At 40.2% G+C, this 17,579-nt stretch overlaps 2 protein-coding genes across 3 annotated transcripts; one reads left to right on the forward strand and one right to left on the reverse strand.

Annotated features, from left to right (window-relative positions):
- Positions 1 to 6,059: 6,059 nt before the first annotated feature.
- On the reverse strand, positions 6,060 to 8,258 carry LOC121326017 (leukotriene B4 receptor 1-like). The gene has a single exon (XM_041269154.1). It carries the CDS (start codon positions 7,622 to 7,624, stop codon positions 6,638 to 6,640), a length of 987 nt encoding a protein of 328 aa, XP_041125088.1. The 5' UTR covers positions 7,625 to 8,258; the 3' UTR covers positions 6,060 to 6,637.
- Positions 8,259 to 9,002: 744 nt separating this feature from the next.
- Positions 9,003 to 17,579, forward strand: LOC121325796 (E3 ubiquitin-protein ligase AMFR-like). Of its 2 annotated transcripts, none has more exons than XM_041268843.1 (13): positions 9,003 to 9,956; positions 11,175 to 11,267; positions 11,421 to 11,585; positions 11,879 to 12,031; positions 12,230 to 12,270; positions 12,564 to 12,696; positions 13,025 to 13,158; positions 13,268 to 13,378; positions 13,529 to 13,719; positions 14,028 to 14,131; positions 14,231 to 14,347; positions 14,659 to 14,849; positions 15,119 to 17,579. In XM_041268843.1, exons 1-13 carry the CDS (start codon positions 9,711 to 9,713, stop codon positions 15,288 to 15,290), a joined length of 1,851 nt encoding a protein of 616 aa, XP_041124777.1. In that variant the 5' UTR covers positions 9,003 to 9,710; the 3' UTR covers positions 15,291 to 17,579. The 2 variants fall into 2 exon arrangements, with proteins under 2 accessions (XP_041124777.1, XP_041124776.1); XM_041268842.1 differs by having other exon boundaries at positions 9,004 to 9,956; positions 14,231 to 14,365.

Below are 17,579 nucleotides of genomic sequence, written 5' to 3' on the forward strand. Positions count from 1 at the left end.
TAATGATGAACTGTCCGTATTCACCGATTAGCATTACAAGAGCCAATCAAATCGCGTGAAAGCACAAAACGGGTAGAGCTCATTTGCATACAAACTTCAGATTTCTCTGGCCAGTTAAATATTAGCTAAATGTTTAAATACAATTCTCATTTTTCTATAGTGCATTCATCAGATAAATGAACAATTTAACCGTTAAATTAATACTACATGTAACAACACAGACATTAAAAGAGATAAAAAATGTGGTTTTAATTGTATAATTAGAAAAAAACTAAGATAAAAAAAGATTTTGTAAGAACAACAATTAAAAGTCTATATATATATATATATATATATATATATATATATATATATATATATATATATATATATATATAAGATTATATGTGGTATCGTCCATAACTAACACACTAAAAGGAAGTGAAGCTGTGTCTGATCCTGGGATCTGCTCTGCTGTGTGCTGCAGTGCTGGTCAAGAGGAATCAAAACTACTTCTCTAATCATTTTGTCTGTGTGTTGCATACAATAGAAAAGAAAAACATTGCAAAAGAGAACTGTATGTGAATAAAAACCTGCTGACGATGACTTAAGACTTTCCCTGCTTACTGAACAATACCCCTGCATCCAGCCTGCTTACTGAACAATACCCCTGCATCCAGCCTGCTTACTGAACAATACACCTGAATCCAGCCTGCTTACTGAACAATACACCTGAATCCAGCCTGCTTACTGAACAATACACCTGAATCCAGCCTGCTTTCTGAACAATACACCTGAATCCAGCCTGCTTACTGAACAATACACCTGAATCCAGCCTGCTTACTGAACAATACCCCTGCATCCAGCCTGCTTACTGAACAATACACCTGAATCCAGCCTGCTTTCTGAACAATACACCTGAATCCAGCCTGCTTACTGAACAATACACCTGAATCCAGCCTGCTTACTGAACAATACACCTGAATCCAGCCTGCTTACTGAACAATACACCTGAATCCAGCCTGCTTACTGAACAATACACCTGAATCCAGCCTGCTTACTGAACAATACACCTGAATCCAGCCTGCTTACTGAACAATACACCTGAATCCAGCCTGCTTACTGAACAATACACCTGAATCCAGCCTGCTTACTGAACAATACACCTGAATCCAGCCTGCTTACTGAACAATACACCTGCATCCAGCCTGCTTACTGAACAATACACCTGAATCCAGCCTGCTTACTGAACAATACACCTGAATCCAGCCTGCTTACTGAACAATACACCTGAATCCAGCCTGCTTACTGAACAATACACCTGAATCCAGCCTGCTTACTGAACAATACACCTGAATCCAGCCTGCTTACTGAACAATACACCTGAATCCAGCCTGCTTACTGAACAATACACCTGCATCCAGCCTGCTTACTGAACAATACACCTGAATCCAGCCTGCTTACTGAACAATACACCTGAATCCAGCCTGCTTACTGAACAATACACCTGAATCCAGCCTGCTTACTGAACAATACACCTGAATCCAGCCTGCTTACTGAACAATACACCTGAATCCAGCCTGCTTACTGAACAATACACCTGAATCCAGCCTGCTTACTGAACAATACACCTGAATCCAGCCTGCTTACTGAACAATACACCTGAATCCAGCCTGCTTACTGAACAATACACCTGAATCCAGCCTGCTTACTGAACAATACACCTGAATCCAGCCTGCTTACTGAACAATACACCTGAATCCAGCCTGCTTACTGAACAATACACCTGAATCCAGCCTGCTTACTGAACAATACACCTGAATCCAGCCTGCTTACTGAACAATACACCTGAATCCAGCCTGCTTACTGAACAATACACCTGAATCCAGCCTGCTTACTGAACAATACACCTGAATCCAGCCTGCTTACTGAACAATACACCTGAATCCAGCCTGCTTACTGAACAATACACCTGAATCCAGCCTGCTTACTGAACAATACACCTGAATCCAGCCTGCTTACTGAACAATACACCTGAATCCAGCCTGCTTACTGAACAATACACCTGAATCCAGCCTGCTTACTGAACAATACACCTGAATCCAGCCTGCTTACTGAACAATACACCTGAATCCAGCCTGCTTACTGAACAATACACCTGAATCCAGCCTGCTTACTGAACAATACACCTGAATCCAGCCTGCTTACTGAACAATACACCTGAATCCAGCCTGCTTACTGAACAATACACCTGAATCCAGCCTGCTTACTGAACAATACACCTGAATCCAGCCTGCTTACTGAACAATACACCTGAATCCAGCCTGCTTACTGAACAATACACCTGAATCCAGCCTGCTTACTGAACAATACACCTGAATCCAGCCTGCTTACTGAACAATACACCTGAATCCAGCCTGCTTACTGAACAATACACCTGAATCCAGCCTGCTTACTGAACAATACACCTGAATCCAGCCTGCTTACTGAACAATACACCTGAATCCAGCCTGCTTACTGAACAACACAACTGAATCCAGCCTGCTTACTGAACAACACACCTGAATCCAGCCTGCTTACTTCAAATATTAGCTAAATGTTTAAATACAATTCTCATTTTTCTATAGTGCATTCATCAGACAAATGAACAATTTAACCGTTAAATTAATACTACATGTAACAACACAGACATTAAAAGAGATAAAAAATGTGGTTTTAATTGTATAATTAGAAAAAAACTAAGATAAAAAAATATTTTGTAAGAACAACAATTAAAAGTCTCTCTCTCTCTCTCTCTCTGGTCAAGAGGAAGCAAAACCACTTCCCTAATCATTTTGTCTGTGTGTTGCAAACAATAGAAAAGAAAAGCGTTGCAAAAGAGAACTGTATGTGAATAAAAACCTGCTGACGATCACTTAAGACTTTCCCTGCTTACTGAACAATAACCCTGCATCCAGCCTGCTTACTGAACAATACACCTGCATCCAGCCTGCTTACTGAACAATACACCTGAATCCAGCCTGCTTTCTGAACAATACCCCTGCATCCAGCCTGCTTACTGAACAATACACCTGAATCCAGCCTGCTTACTGAACAATACCCCTGCATCCAGCCTGCTTACTGAACAATACACCTGAATCCAGCCTGCTTACTGAACAATACACCTGAATCCAGCCTGCTTACTGAACAATACACCTGAATCCAGCCTGCTTACTGAACAATACACCTGAATCCAGCCTGCTTACTGAACAATACACCTGAATCCAGCCTGCTTACTGAACAATACACCTGAATCCAGCCTGCTTACTGAACAATACACCTGAATCCAGCCTGCTTACTGAACAATACACCTGAATCCAGCCTGCTTACTGAACAATACACCTGAATCCAGCCTGCTTACTGAACAATACACCTGAATCCAGCCTGCTTACTGAACAATACACCTGAATCCAGCCTGCTTACTGAACAATACACCTGAATCCAGCCTGCTTACTGAACAATACACCTGAATCCAGCCTGCTTACTGAACAATACACCTGAATCCAGCCTGCTTACTGAACAATACACCTGAATCCAGCCTGCTTACTGAACAATACACCTGAATCCAGCCTGCTTACTGAACAATACACCTGAATCCAGCCTGCTTACTGAACAATACACCTGAATCCAGCCTGCTTACTGAACAATACACCTGAATCCAGCCTGCTTACTGAACAATACACCTGAATCCAGCCTGCTTACTGAACAATACACCTGAATCCAGCCTGCTTACTGAACAATACACCTGAATCCAGCCTGCTTACTGAACAATACACCTGAATCCAGCCTGCTTACTGAACAATACACCTGAATCCAGCCTGCTTACTGAACAATACACCTGAATCCAGCCTGCTTACTGAACAATACACCTGAATCCAGCCTGCTTACTGAACAATACACCTGCATCCAGCCTGCTTACTGAACAATACACCTGAATCCAGCCTGCTTACTGAACAATACACCTGCATCCAGCCTGCTTACTGAACAAACACCTGAAAAGAGTTCTGGAAAGTGAACCTTTCTGACTCCATGTTTTAGAAGTTATAACCCAGAAACAAAATCAATTTTCTTAGCAGCACCAAGGCATAGATGCAGAAAGACAGGCCAGGCTAAGATTTAAATAAACCCTAACCCTAAACCAAACTAATCTTAATCTTAACTACACATTGAAGGTTATTCATGTAATGTTCACTTTTAGTGTATGTGTATATATATATATATATATATACTTAATACTTGGTGGAAGGACCTTTGGCAGCAATTACAGCTGTGAGTCTGTTGGGATAGGTCTCTACAACTTGGCACACCTAGATTTGGAAATACTTGACCATTTTTCTTTACAAAATTGTTCAAGCTCTGTCAAGTTCCTTGGGAGCATTGATGGACAGCAATCTTCTAGTCATGCCACAAATTTTCGATTGGATTTAGTTTGGGGCTCTGACTGGGCCACTCAAGGACATTTACCTTTTTGTTCCTTAGTCAATCAAGTGTAGCTTTGGCTGTGTGCTTTGGGTTGCTGTCATGCTGAAAGGTGAACTTCCAGCCCAGTTTCAGCTTTCTTGCAGAGGGCAGCAGGTTTTCCTCAAGGACTTCTCTGTACTTTGCTCCATTCATTTTCCCTTCTATCCTGACAAGTGCCCCAGTCCCTGCCGATGAAAAACATCCCCATAACATGATGCTGCCACCGCCGTGCTTCACAGTAGGGATGGTGTTCTTTGGGTGATGCGCTTTGTTGGGTTTGCACCAAACATAGCGCTTTACATTTAGGCCAGAAAGTTCCATTTTAGTTTCGTCAGACCACAAAACTTTTTGCCACATGGCTACAGAATCTTCTGAGTGTTTTTTTGCACACTTCAAACGAGATTCAAGGTGGGCTTTCTTGAGTAATGGCTTCCTTCTTGCCACCCTACCATACAGGCCAGATTTGTGGAGTGCATGGGATATTGTTGTCACATGCACACTTTGACCAGACTTGGCCATAAAAGTCTGTAGCTCTTGCAAAATTGCCATTGGCCTCTTGGTAGCCTCTCTGATCATTGGAGGGACAGCTTGATCTAGGCAGGGTCTTGGTGGTGCCATACACCTTCTACTTCTTAATAATTGTCTTGACCATGCTCCAAGGGATATTCAAGGCCTTTGACATTTATTAATACCCATCCCCTGATCAGTGCCTTTCAGCAACTTTGTCCCAGTGTTCTTTTGAAAGCGCCTTGGTGCTCATGGTTGAGTCTTTGCTTTGAAATGCACTACCCAGCGGACGGAACCTACAGGAACTGCTGAATCACACAATTTAACACAGGTGGAGGCCACTTAACTTGGTGCGTGATTTTGAAGGCGATTGGTTACACCTGAGCTAATTTAGGATTGCTATTACAAGGGGGGTGGACATTTATCCAACCACGCTATTTCAGTTTTTATTTTTAATTAATGTTCTACAAATTTCTAGAATATTTTTTTCATTTGGAAGTTGTGGGGTAGGATGTGTAGATAAATTAAAAAAAAATATATATTTTAATGCGTTTTAATTCCAGGCTATAAGGCAAAAAAAGGTGAGAATTTTGAAAGGGGGTGTAGACTTTCTATAGGCACTGTATGTATGTGTATATATATATATATATATATATATATACACACACACACACACACACACACAGTGTATATATATATATATATATATATATATATATACACACATACAGTGCCTATAGAAAGTCTACACCCCCTTTCAGTCCCCCCCTACAGTCCCTTGTTGACTCATTTCAATACAAAGAAGAGAAAGATGCTGCCAGCATAGTTTGAAACAGAGAGGAAGAGTTGAGCAATAGCTTTCTTTTGTAATTACTGAGAACTTCATACATGCGACACAATTCTTAGTACAGTGCAGGGAAAATACCACAAACACAGCAACTGTATTGTCAAAGTACTGGAACTTATTTACAAGGTTAGTACAGGCTTCAGTAATCCATGAAAAAATACAACAACAATAATAATAATAATAATAATAATAATAATAATAATAATAATAATAATAATAACGCACACACACACATAACAAAAAAGCAGAATGGTCAATTTACCATTGTACCTACAAACTAGAGAAAGTGCATTTCCATAAAAAAGAAAATCTGCACATTTCCCTACGCAATGCATTTTTAAACTTGTTACAGCATTAATAGATCATGTGGCAATTCTGAAAAAGGCACTGGGTATACATTTATATACAGAGATAAGAGGCTGATTTCTACACTCCAAGTCTTTCTCTGTCTGTCTATAATTCCATGTATGCTCCTAGAACCCCCTTCTCTCAGCACTTTTTAAAACTGTCACTAATTTTGGGATGTCCATTTACCCACTAACTTGAACAGCTGGTAATTGCATTATGTTGTCTATCGTGCACAATATAACAGTTTGGAGTACTGTCTCACCTTCATTGCTAAAATGTCGGATTCTACATTTGGAAAATCTCAAAAAAAAAAACAAAACAAAAAAAAACCCAAAACATGATGTTATGCATATAAAGGGATTTTACAGTATATATGACATTACTGCATGCACTCTAATACATACAATGTTACCCAGTTAAGCATAGTACCTAGTGGTCGGTTTGATAAATTTGTTCTCATGATATAACTGACATTTCGTTTGTCCTTTCGGGTGAGGTGGAGGTGGAGATGTGATGAAAGAGCTTCCTGAATCCTGATTCGCTCAGGCTGCTTCGGAACCGGCGCGCAGCGAAGGCGTACAGCAAGGGGTTAATGCTGCTGCTGATGAAGGCTAAGGCTCCAGCGACCAATGCCCCAGTCTTGGCCACTTCATCAACCCTGTCTGCTGCTTCTGGGTATGACTTTCTTATCAGCACAGATACCACCGTCATCAGGTTGAATATGTGGTAAGGGAACCAGCACAGGGCAAAGGCGATCACCACACTGGCAATCAGCGTAGTCGATTTCTGTTTGGTCTTGAAAGTCATTTGCTTTATACGTCTCCCCATGCAGGCGTAGCAAATAGACAAGGTAGAGAAGGGAATGACAAAACCTACCAAGGTTTCCAGCAGCAGGCAAACGACAACCTGCATGTCTGAAGTGTACTCCTTGTCAGTGCACTGTAGCTTCCTGTCCACATAGTCAACCTTCCGTGGCAGAATAGCAGGGATGCTAAAGAGGGAAGCCAGGATCCAGACGACAGCCAACATCTTGAATAAGAAACCTTTCTTCTTCCATTTCTGCAAGGTGAAAGGGTAGATGATTGCTACAAAGCGATCTACGCTCATCAACGTGATCAGGAACACGCTGCCGTACATGCTGGAGTAGATTACGTACACCATTGCCTTGCAGAACGTCTCCCCAAAGACCCAGGCATCAGCCAGAGAGTAGATCCAAACAGGCAGAGTGATGAGGACCATAAAGTCACAAACAGCCAGGTTGAGGATCAGCACCACGGTGTGGGATCTGTGCTTGATGTGGCGCAGAATGATCACAATGACCAACAGGTTTCCAGGGACCCCAATGAGGAAAGACAAGCCAAGGATCACACAGGCCAGGGGACTTTCTATGTCCCAGAACTCGGAGCTTGATTCATTGCCACCATAGATATGTGAGTTGTTCATCTTGACGGCTGCCAGCACACACTGTCACACAGCTTTTCTCTAGTTCCCTATATAAGACTGAAAACCACAGAGGAAAATGACACTTTCAACAGATTCCGAGTAATACCGTAGGCACGCCTATAGGAGCAACAGAGGTTAATAAAAAAAAAGGCTTACAAGTGACATGCTGGTGGCAGCACCATAAAACAGTGCAAAAAATGAATTTCATGGATAATTATAGAAAGTGTATGAATGGCCCCAACTCCACTTCTTTTGAAGCAGACACCCCTTTTTTTCTTTATTAAAAGTATTGCAACAGATGGGAAAAAATATTTGCTGAGTTCTTGTTCCAGCATCTGTTAACGTTCACTATGGATTGAGCATGTTTACTAAACTCAGCCACCTCCATAATGTCCTGGTTATTTTCAGACTTAAGAAGAAGCAGTCACCTTTAACAAAGAGAGATAGAAATGCAGGCAGATACACAGATGACCAGCCACTCCCCAATCACTGTACAATTGATTTGCTATGGTCCTAACAGTTATTTTCCAGTGTGGGAGCTCTGGTTAGTTTGAGAAGTTGCAGTAATGATGTGCACTCAATTGTATCCCTGTGTTGGAGAAATACAAATAATAACTATATATCAAGAAGTAAATAAAATCACTTTTTTATTTAACACAAAATAAAACTCAGACTGGTAACTTTTTAATATTCTAGCTTTTTTCAAACTGTCACAGACATAAGAATCCTTCATCAGCTAGAGTCCAGTGAATCACTGGGGTTTTCAAAAGACTGAGGACAACCATTAGGCATAAGAGCTGAACCACAGCATACCTTTAGCCGTTAGGAGGTATCAGCGACGTTTTACCAGTTTGAGAGTTTGAGGAATGGACACTGGACTGCCTTACGATAACATCAGGCAGGCCAAGACTAGTGCTCATCATTAGTACTACTGCATCCAGTGCAGGCAACTCCAGATCAGTCTAGGTGAGGTCAGAAGCAACTAGACACTGATGGGGGGCTGTTACAGAGAGTGTTGTGAACGCGGAGTCTGCAGGTGACGGTTTTGTCGCAGATTTCTGTAGATTCGTGCAGATCTGCATGATTATGTGCAGCCTAGCGTTTGTCACAGCCAGTTGAAAGACGTCACACGCAGCCCAAGCAAGCTGACTGTAGAAATATTACAGCCCCGACAGCTCAGCTTTTAAAAGTAGCTGCCTGCGACAGCACAGCTTAAAGAAACGTATTTGATGTCTACTACGACAGCACACACTTGACTGATGCAAAGTGTAGCACTTGCAGCAAGCTTGTCGTTCACCTCACTGCAGGAAGCGCCAAGCGGACTGCAGCCGAAGCCAGCCGGGGCAGCTCGCTCTCATTCTTCAGATCTGAGGAATCTACAAACGATTTAAAACTCTGTGGCACGCTAACCGGAAGCGGGCCTTCAGTGACGCAAGAGTCTAGCCGGAAGAGATGGAGGTAGTTACAAACTGTGAAAGAGAAAACAAATCGAATTGTTCGTAATAGGGACTTCGAGAGAGAGGGGGCAAAAAACAGCAAAACCGGGAAACCTAGTGAGATTAAAAATCCGGTTATATAAAGGGAGCAACGATATAGAGCTAAGAATGATAAACAATAAGGCCAGGCTCTCTGGCCATTGCAGTACATGCAGCACAAAGACATTGAAATAGCCAGTAAGTTTAACTGTGCAAGTGTGGAGTACCAAGCGGAGTTTAATTACGATCAAAAGCTATTGGCGAGTTTGTAATTTATTAACCGCACATTGTACGCGAGAAAGGCAGACCAAAAAACTTCACACACCCACTGTCAATAAAAATAATCTAACTGCCACATTCCGACTGTACTCAGAACTACACGCTTAACATAGAGAAATATGATTGTATTATAAATAGTGTGTCGTACTGTTTTCAAAGTGACAGCGGTATTGTTGCTTTGCTCGTGTAGTTTGTCGGTTATGTTAAGAATACATAGCATTCTTTATTAATAAACTGAGCCTGTGCGTGGTTGGCGTTGATTTTATATTGCTGTTATTAATATTGGCACATAGGCAGTTGTTATTTGGGGTAACCGCATTGCCAGTGGTAGGATGCCGCTACTTTTCTTAGAACGGTGCCCTTCGCCCAGTTTGCAAACCTACACTGGTCTTAGTGCGGTGTTGCTGGTTGGCAGTGTACTCAGCGCCTATCACACAGTGACCGAGCCAGTCCAGGAAGATCTCGGTACCGAAGACAACTCTAAAATTCTGCCCAGTCCGACCACACAGCAAGACTTCGATAGCGGGGTGGCTACAAAGATATTCTGGCACCTCGTTTCAGACAGTTTCTTTGTATGGGTAAGTTTTTAGTTTAAATATATATATATATATATATATATATATATATATATATATATATATATATATATATATATATATATATATACAAAACAAACATAAAATATGCGTGTGTGTACTTTTTTTATTTATTTCTTTTTTTTAATTTTAAATTGAAAGTTCAAATGTTTTGTTAAAGTAAGGCATTAAACACAGGAGTCATCAATCCCTCTACACAGGTTTTGGTTATTATAGCGTAGTGTGAGATGCATTGATTTATTTATTTTGTGGTGTAATTAGATTAGAGGTGTCCATCACCATAGACACTAATTACACGAGGTGGCTGTATAGCTTGGTTTTACTTGTAACCAGTGCGGTGTTCATGGCTATCCTTGTTAACTCTTTGTGCTTTGCACTGTGGCTTATGTGCATGGTTATAAAAAAACAAAACAAAACATGACCATCAAAATGGGAGTACATGTGTGAATATTGGTAGATCTAAGATTTTAATATGTGTGCTTTTTAGCAAATTAGTAGCCAGGTAGGACATGCTTAAACATGTTATATTGGTTTACTGAATGTAATCTAGACTGTTGGCAAATTATATGTTGCACGCTGCAGATGCATCTTCCCCTTTTTAGTTTGAACCAGGCTTGTCAAACTCAGCTCCTGGAGGGCCGAGGTGTCTTCTGGTTTTCATTCCACCTGAGCTCTGTTACTAAATTGGTCTAGTAAGCTGCTTGATGAGATTCTGGGAAAAATAAGCTACTAACAACCAAACGAGCAAGATGGGCCGAGTGGCCCCCTCTCATTTGTAAACTTTATGTTCTTAAATCACTTGTGTATCTATGTAATGTAGCCTCTTCTATACAGTGCATTTACAGAAGTACAAAGTGGCATGAGATATTAAAGGTTTGTACTATGCGTTCATATATTGCATCAGTTCAGGCAAAGGGGTTAATTATATGATTAACCTATACCCCTCTGGGGTAAGCCACAGTATGTAGAGCATTTTACAGCACTGCATCAACCAAGCTGTCAGAAACTACCTTCTGTTTAAGAAACTGACTACAAAGACTCGATACATACTTACACTGAGGGCTTTAATGAATAACATGACCTTGGTAAGCTTTTGGAAAGGAGGCTTTTTTTTCACCCCTTATTTCAAAGTAATAATGTGCAATGAATAATATACGTATGCTTGAGCTATGTCATCTTATTTTGTTTCTCTTCTGACAGGTTCTTGTAAACACAGCCTGTTGTTTCCTGATGCTAATTGCTACAATTATCCAATGCATGGTGTTTGGCCCCTTGCGGGTCAGTGAGAGGCAGGTAAGGATGAAAAATAAAATCACAATTCATTGTCACAAATTCTGTCACTAGGCCATTTATTAAAAAAAAAAAAAAAAAAAAAACACAAGTAGGATACCAGTCAAACGGAACAAAGACGAATCACAAAAAAAATATCCTTCTGTTTGTTTGCAGCACCTGAAGGACAAATTCTGGAACTTCATCTTCTACAAGTTTATATTTATCTTCGGGGTCCTGAATGTCCAGTCTGTGGAGGAGGTTGTGATGTGGTGCCTCTGGTTTGCAGTTTTGGTTTTCTTGCACCTCATGGTCCAGCTCTGCAAAGATCGCTTTGAATATGTAAGTAACACTATTGTAGAAAAAAAAAAAAAAAAAAAAAAATCTGATTGAATGCTTAGCAATCACATTCTTATGAAGAATCTTGGGACTCTTGTAAGTCTGGTTTTGCAAGCCTGGAGACTGGATGTTGCTACATTTGAAATGTAATGCTCAAAATCAAGTTGAGTTGTAGGTAGCTGTTTATAAATTATTTTTATTAGGAGTAAATGCATGGTTGGCAGGTATGTTTTCCAGTCACAGAAATAATCCTTCAATGCTTTAACCCAAACATCACAATCATTTTTTGTATCTAGCTGTCTTTCTCCCCCACCACCCCGATGAGTAGTCACGTCCGAGTCCTGTCCCTGCTGGTGTCAATGCTGCTTTCCTGCTGTGGGTTGGCTGTAGTGAGTGGGGTGGCTGGCTATATCTATGGAATGCACACTTTTGCTTTCACGGCTGCAGAGGTAAGGATATTTTCTTATGGTTGTTTTAGATATGTGGAACTGTAGCTGAAAACACCTGCTTTTAATGTTGTTTTGTTTCTAATAAAAATATGAGTTGGTGCCTTAGGTACTTTCTGAATTCAGAGAAGGACTGTAGAGTTTTATATTATCTGTAATTAAACTGGAACTGATTTTTTTCTTTCTTTTTGTATACTGTAGTGTCTGCTAGTCACAGTCCGAACAGGTCATGTCATCATGCGGTAAGTACTGAATAAACTTTCAGAAATAGCTTGTCTGGAAGTCATTTTTTCCCATTGTATTTGTAACCTTCATATATGTCTTTAACACTCAACACTTGGAAAACACGCTGAACCAGTCAATATGTACAGATGTCTCTTTACAGTATAAAACTGTGATCAGCAAGAAGAAAGCAAGTGTGTTTTATAGGGATTTGTAACACACCTGTACCCAAGTCATTTTACATGAATGAAACCACACTTCTGTATGTCTTGTCTTCATTGTGGATCCTGATTCTTGCTGTTTCTCACTCCAGCTACACTATCCACCTGTGGGACCTCAATCATGAAGGCACCTGGGAGAGCAAGGGTACCTATGTGTACTACACAGACTTCTGCATGGAAGTGTCCTTGCTCTCCTTGGACCTGACGCATCACATCCACATGTTGGTAAGCATAAGGCTGTGTTTTCACAATCAATATATATTGATTTATTCATGATGTTCTGTAACTGTGTTAGGATGCGTGCTGTCTCGTTAATGAAGGGGACCTAAACAGAGCATGCTGAACATGTGATTGATCCATTGTTAAAGTAGCAAGTTTGTTGTGTATTGTAGAATCATGCAGTTATTTGATTTCATTCAAAGCATGTAGTCTTGTAGTATTTCTTTCAGTTTGTCCATGCATTTATTTGACTGGTTCCTGTACCAAACCCTATAGTAGAGTGTTTGTTACAGTCCTCAATCCGTTATTTGTTTTTTGTCTCCCCTTTCTCCAGCTCTTTGGTAATATCTGGCTCTCCATGGCCAGCCTGGTTATTTTCATGCAGCTTCGGTACCTCTTCTATGAAGTTCAGCGCAGGATTCAACGTCACAAAAATTACCTTCGAGTGGTTGGAAACATGGAGGCAAGGTGGGTACAGAAAACTTGGGAGGTTTTGAAGGAATGTCAACTACAGCTGCTAAACTATATAGGAGTGAATGTGGTTTAACTCCTCTCTTGTGTTTATATCTGCTGTCAGGTTTGCCATAGCCACTTCTGAAGAACTGGCTGCCAACAGCGATGACTGTGCAATATGCTGGGATTCAATGCAGGCCGCTCGTAAACTGCCATGTGGACATCTTTTCCACAAGCAAGTATCATATACATGTGCTAAAAATGTTTTGTGTTTAGGGAAACTTCCTCCATTCTGTGTTTACAAATCAAAGTTGTAAAAATTCACATAGAAACAAGTGGATTTCCACGGCTGGCTCTGACTCTGGCTTTTCTTTCGAACCCCTAGCTCCTGCCTGCGTTCCTGGCTAGAACAGGATACCTCCTGCCCTACATGTCGCATGTCCCTGAATATCAATGAGAACAGCAGAGCCAGAGAAGACAGGCAGAGGGAGAACTTGGGAGAAAACATCGGGCCAGTGCCGGGAGCCGAGGCCAGGCCTCACATCAACCACCACAACCACTTCTTTCATTTCGATGGTGGGTTTTATAAAAGGATACTCTAAAGCAAGTCGTTCTCAACTCCGTTCCATAGTCCAGTCTTTTGTTCTAAATCTGTATTGTTTTTCAGTGCACATAGAGGCCATTCACAGACAACATCAAAGACCTGAACTAGTCATTTTTACTGTAATTGTTCTCTGTATTCTTCACATTGTCCATAAGGAAACTGGTTAAGACAAAAACCTGGTCTGCCTAGGGCCCCACAAGACTTGATTTGACAACAGCGGGTGTCATATCTAGTGGTTTGCCTAGAAGCATTGTTTGACTGAATATCTTGTCCCTTGTAGGCTCCCGGATTGCAAGCTGGCTGCCCAGTTTCTCAGTAGAGGTGATGCACACAACTAACATCCTTGGTATTACACAGGCTAACAACTCCCAGCTCAATGCTATGGTGAGTATGGGTGTTGGAAAACGGTGATGTTATAAAATGCATGTAGTTTTATATTGTTGTGCTGAGCTTTACAAAGTCGCATTGTCTTCTGTATTGCAGGCACACCAAATCCAGGAAATGTTTCCCCAAATCCCTTACCACCTAGTGCTCCAGGACCTGCAGTTAACAAGTTCAGTAGAAATTACCACTGACAACATTCTGGAGGGGAGAATCCAGGTGCCTTTCCCCACACAAGCAAGTATTATACCTAAAATGAGCCTTGCATTGAAGTTAAAGGCATTGTTAAAGTTAACAACCTTTTTTACAAACTTTTTATGACAGCGAAAGGTGGTATGTCTGCCCAAACACTGACAGTTTGCAGGCAGTGCTTTCTGAATGCAAGTTGGTATTTTGTTTCTTGTGTTTATCTGTATCTTCTCTTGCTGATGACATTCTTGTTTTAAACTCTGCTGGATATGTTTCTCTTGTTTATTACACTGGGTCCTGTTACCTTTTATATAGGTAACAATGTTGAATTGTTTTTGCAGCCAAGTGAGCAGATACCCCTGGAGCTCAGTCCAGGCACTGATGAGGCTGCTGGAGCCAGTGGAAGCTCTGAGAGTGTACCCAATGAGACAGAGGACCTTGAAGCCAGGGGGAGTCGCTTCTCCAAGTCCGCTGAGGAGAGACAGAGAATGCTTCTGCAGAGGAAGGATGAGCTTTTACAGCATGCACGCAGGTATGGAGCAGTCATGTTAGGATGTGTCTGTATGTATGTATACATGTAACTCTGTTAGAGAACTGCTTATTCAGTTGTGACGAAACTTAGTTATTAAGAGTGTCAGAATCTGAGGATATACCCATACAAATGTGGTAAGGTATGCATCTTACCAACATCTTTGTGTGTAAATAAATCAATCCTGCTTAGACTGTACAAACCTGGGTTTCTCTGGATTCAGTCTGAAATTTTAGTTTCTAAATGTTGTTTTCTGTTCATGTGTACTGTAGGAGATATCTTAGTAAAAGCCCTGATCAGGAGGAAGAGGAGGAAGAGGATGAAGAAAGTATCCTCTTCTCAGGGCGGAGTTCCCCTAATACTGACTCTCTCACAGTGCGGCGCAGAATGCTGGCAGCTGCTGCAGAAAAGAGAATGGAGAGGCAGCAGGACCCTCTGCTATAAGGACTTCTGGAGGGAGATACCATGATGCTAGATCTTTATACCAGCAGCGGCAAGTTCTTCTTGAGTAAACTAACTGGAGCAGTGTCACAGTTAAAAGGGGAAAAAAAAGAAGCTAAAACAACAAAAAAAAGGCAAAAAAGAAGCGCTTATTTTTTTCACATCTCACTGACAAAATAGTTTTTTTTTTTAATGTGAGCATGACACTTTGCCTAAATTGCTTGGCTGTTTTTAGGTTGCTTTAGAAAGACAGACCTTTGTGGGACATATCAAAGACTGTTGCTGTTAACAAAGCCAAATACTGTAGCATTTAGCTTTAAAATCTACATATATATTTTTAGACACAAGCACAGATAAAAAGACAAGGTATATGACATTTGGTTTATCAAATGCAAAGTGATTTAATTGGTTAAAGTCCTTTGCCTGTTTACAGTAAGAGTTAAATTAGCCATCATTTGTCTAAATGATTTAAAACAGAGAAAGGACTTGTGCCTGTTTTTCTAGAGATGCTGGCACTTGTTCTGAGAATCTAGCAGCAGATCAAGTTGCAGATTCAGGAATCACACACCCTTTTAGTATTTGAAAAGATTTTGTACTTGGGAGTGGCAAAACTGTGACCTGTACTGCAGAGAAGCAATGGGGAGAAAGTTCTATCATTCTTTCTGTTTGCCATATATAGTATCGCTTCTAAAGCCTGATTTAATGTTTAACAGATTAGTTTCCAAAATGCGTATTTATACAGCAACATGTTAAACCATCAAAGGAATAGATAACCCAAATTGTCTGTTTACAGCTTTGTCAAAAATGGTATGAGGATGTGAAAAACAACCAAGTTTTACTGAGAAGAAAATCTTGAAGCTGCAGGCGGAAAGCATAACTTTTCATTTATAGTATTTATAATTTTAACATTTTTAATAGTCTGAATAAGCTTGTTTTTGAGTAAAAGATTAAAAGCATTATATTGAGAGCTGCCAATTCAAATTTAGAAGTTGCTTCTGAGGGCCAAGTTTTGATATGTATTCAAGATCAAATAGCATGCCCACAATTTAAAATAGCACTCTGTAATATCAGTCAGTCTAGGTAAAGCAAGAGGCTAATCGAAAGCTTATCATAACAGAATTACTCAAAGAAATAAATGAAATTACAAATGTTTCCATTTTTTCAGTACCTCCTTTTCAGAGACATTGAAGAGACTTGTGGATGAAATGTTTTTCTAACTTCAGCACTATTGAATGTTTAATAGTTCTGGGTGATTCATCCTGAAGACTGTAAGCATTTATCCAAGTCTGTGCTTTTAGCTCCGCTATGATGCTTTACAGACTTTAAAGCAGTGCTAATGCATGGGGATCAGATCTCAAAACAATCATCTACAAGAGAACAATTTTCCCAGATTTATTTATTTATTTATTTATTTATTTATTACTTGTAATAATTTGGCTACAACACCTGAAGTACATTTGTTTTTTTGTAAATTAAATGTTGGGAACCCATGTACTCCAACTAATCAATACCATTAGAGCCACAACATTTAGTAGCACGCCGATGAAATCCAAGTATTACCAAGGTTTTGTTGAGATTGTGTTTGATTCCCTTGGAGGGTGCACTAGCATTTACATTTCCCCTATGTCATAAACGCTGCTTTTTAAAAAAAAGCAAAGCTTCCTATGTAAGAAGCATTTCAGTGTTCCAGACGTCGGTGGAGGTTGAAATGTCACTGTGTTATTTAGTCCTGTTGCACACAAATATCTTTGTAGCAAAAGTTTTGAAGGTATTTGCTAATCTGAACTACAGCTGTGTTACATGTATATTTCTACCATCCCAAAGTATAATATTTTATATTGTCAAGCAATACGCTTCTGTCGTCCATGTTGAGACTTCTACAGATGGCTTTACTAATTGAGAACGTGTTTTATGAAACTGAAAAGGCATAACCTATTTGATGGTTTTTGATAACCCCCAAAGCATTTGTGCCTAAGTAAAAAGAGGACTACAGCATATACATAAATCTGTAGAAGCTGTTTTTGTAATTATTTTTTTAATGACAAAAGACTGATTTTTATTAAACATTTTGCTCGCCCTGCAAAAGGAAACGTAGCTGCAGAGCTACAATAGAAGCCTTTAACCAAACCTAACTTAATTTTCTTCTGTGCAGAGAGCTCCAAAGAGCCTTAAAGTGATGCATTTATTTTACTATTTAAAAAAAAAAAAAGGTTCCATTCATCTAGACTTCAGATTGTCTGCTGTTTTGTTTGAGCTTTTAATTCTTCAATAAATAAACTGCCATTACCCGTT

Source organism: Polyodon spathula, chromosome 13, assembly GCF_017654505.1.
Source record: "Polyodon spathula isolate WHYD16114869_AA chromosome 13, ASM1765450v1, whole genome shotgun sequence".
Classification (NCBI taxonomy): domain Eukaryota; kingdom Metazoa; phylum Chordata; class Actinopteri; order Acipenseriformes; family Polyodontidae; genus Polyodon; species Polyodon spathula.

Excerpts from the sequence above, each read along its gene's own strand:
- LOC121326017 (XM_041269154.1), bottom strand. The coding sequence starts at position 7,624 with ATGAACAACTCACATATCTATGGTGGCAATGAATCAAGCTCCGAGTTC.
- LOC121325796 (XM_041268842.1), top strand. The coding sequence starts at position 9,711 with ATGCCGCTACTTTTCTTAGAACGGTGCCCTTCGCCCAGTTTGCAAACC. Across the intron at positions 11,586-11,878 it reads GCAAAGATCGCTTTGAATAT|CTGTCTTTCTCCCCCACCAC; the intron begins GTAAGTAACACT and ends TTTTGTATCTAG. Across the intron at positions 12,271-12,563 it reads ACAGGTCATGTCATCATGCG|CTACACTATCCACCTGTGGG; the intron begins GTAAGTACTGAA and ends TTCTCACTCCAG.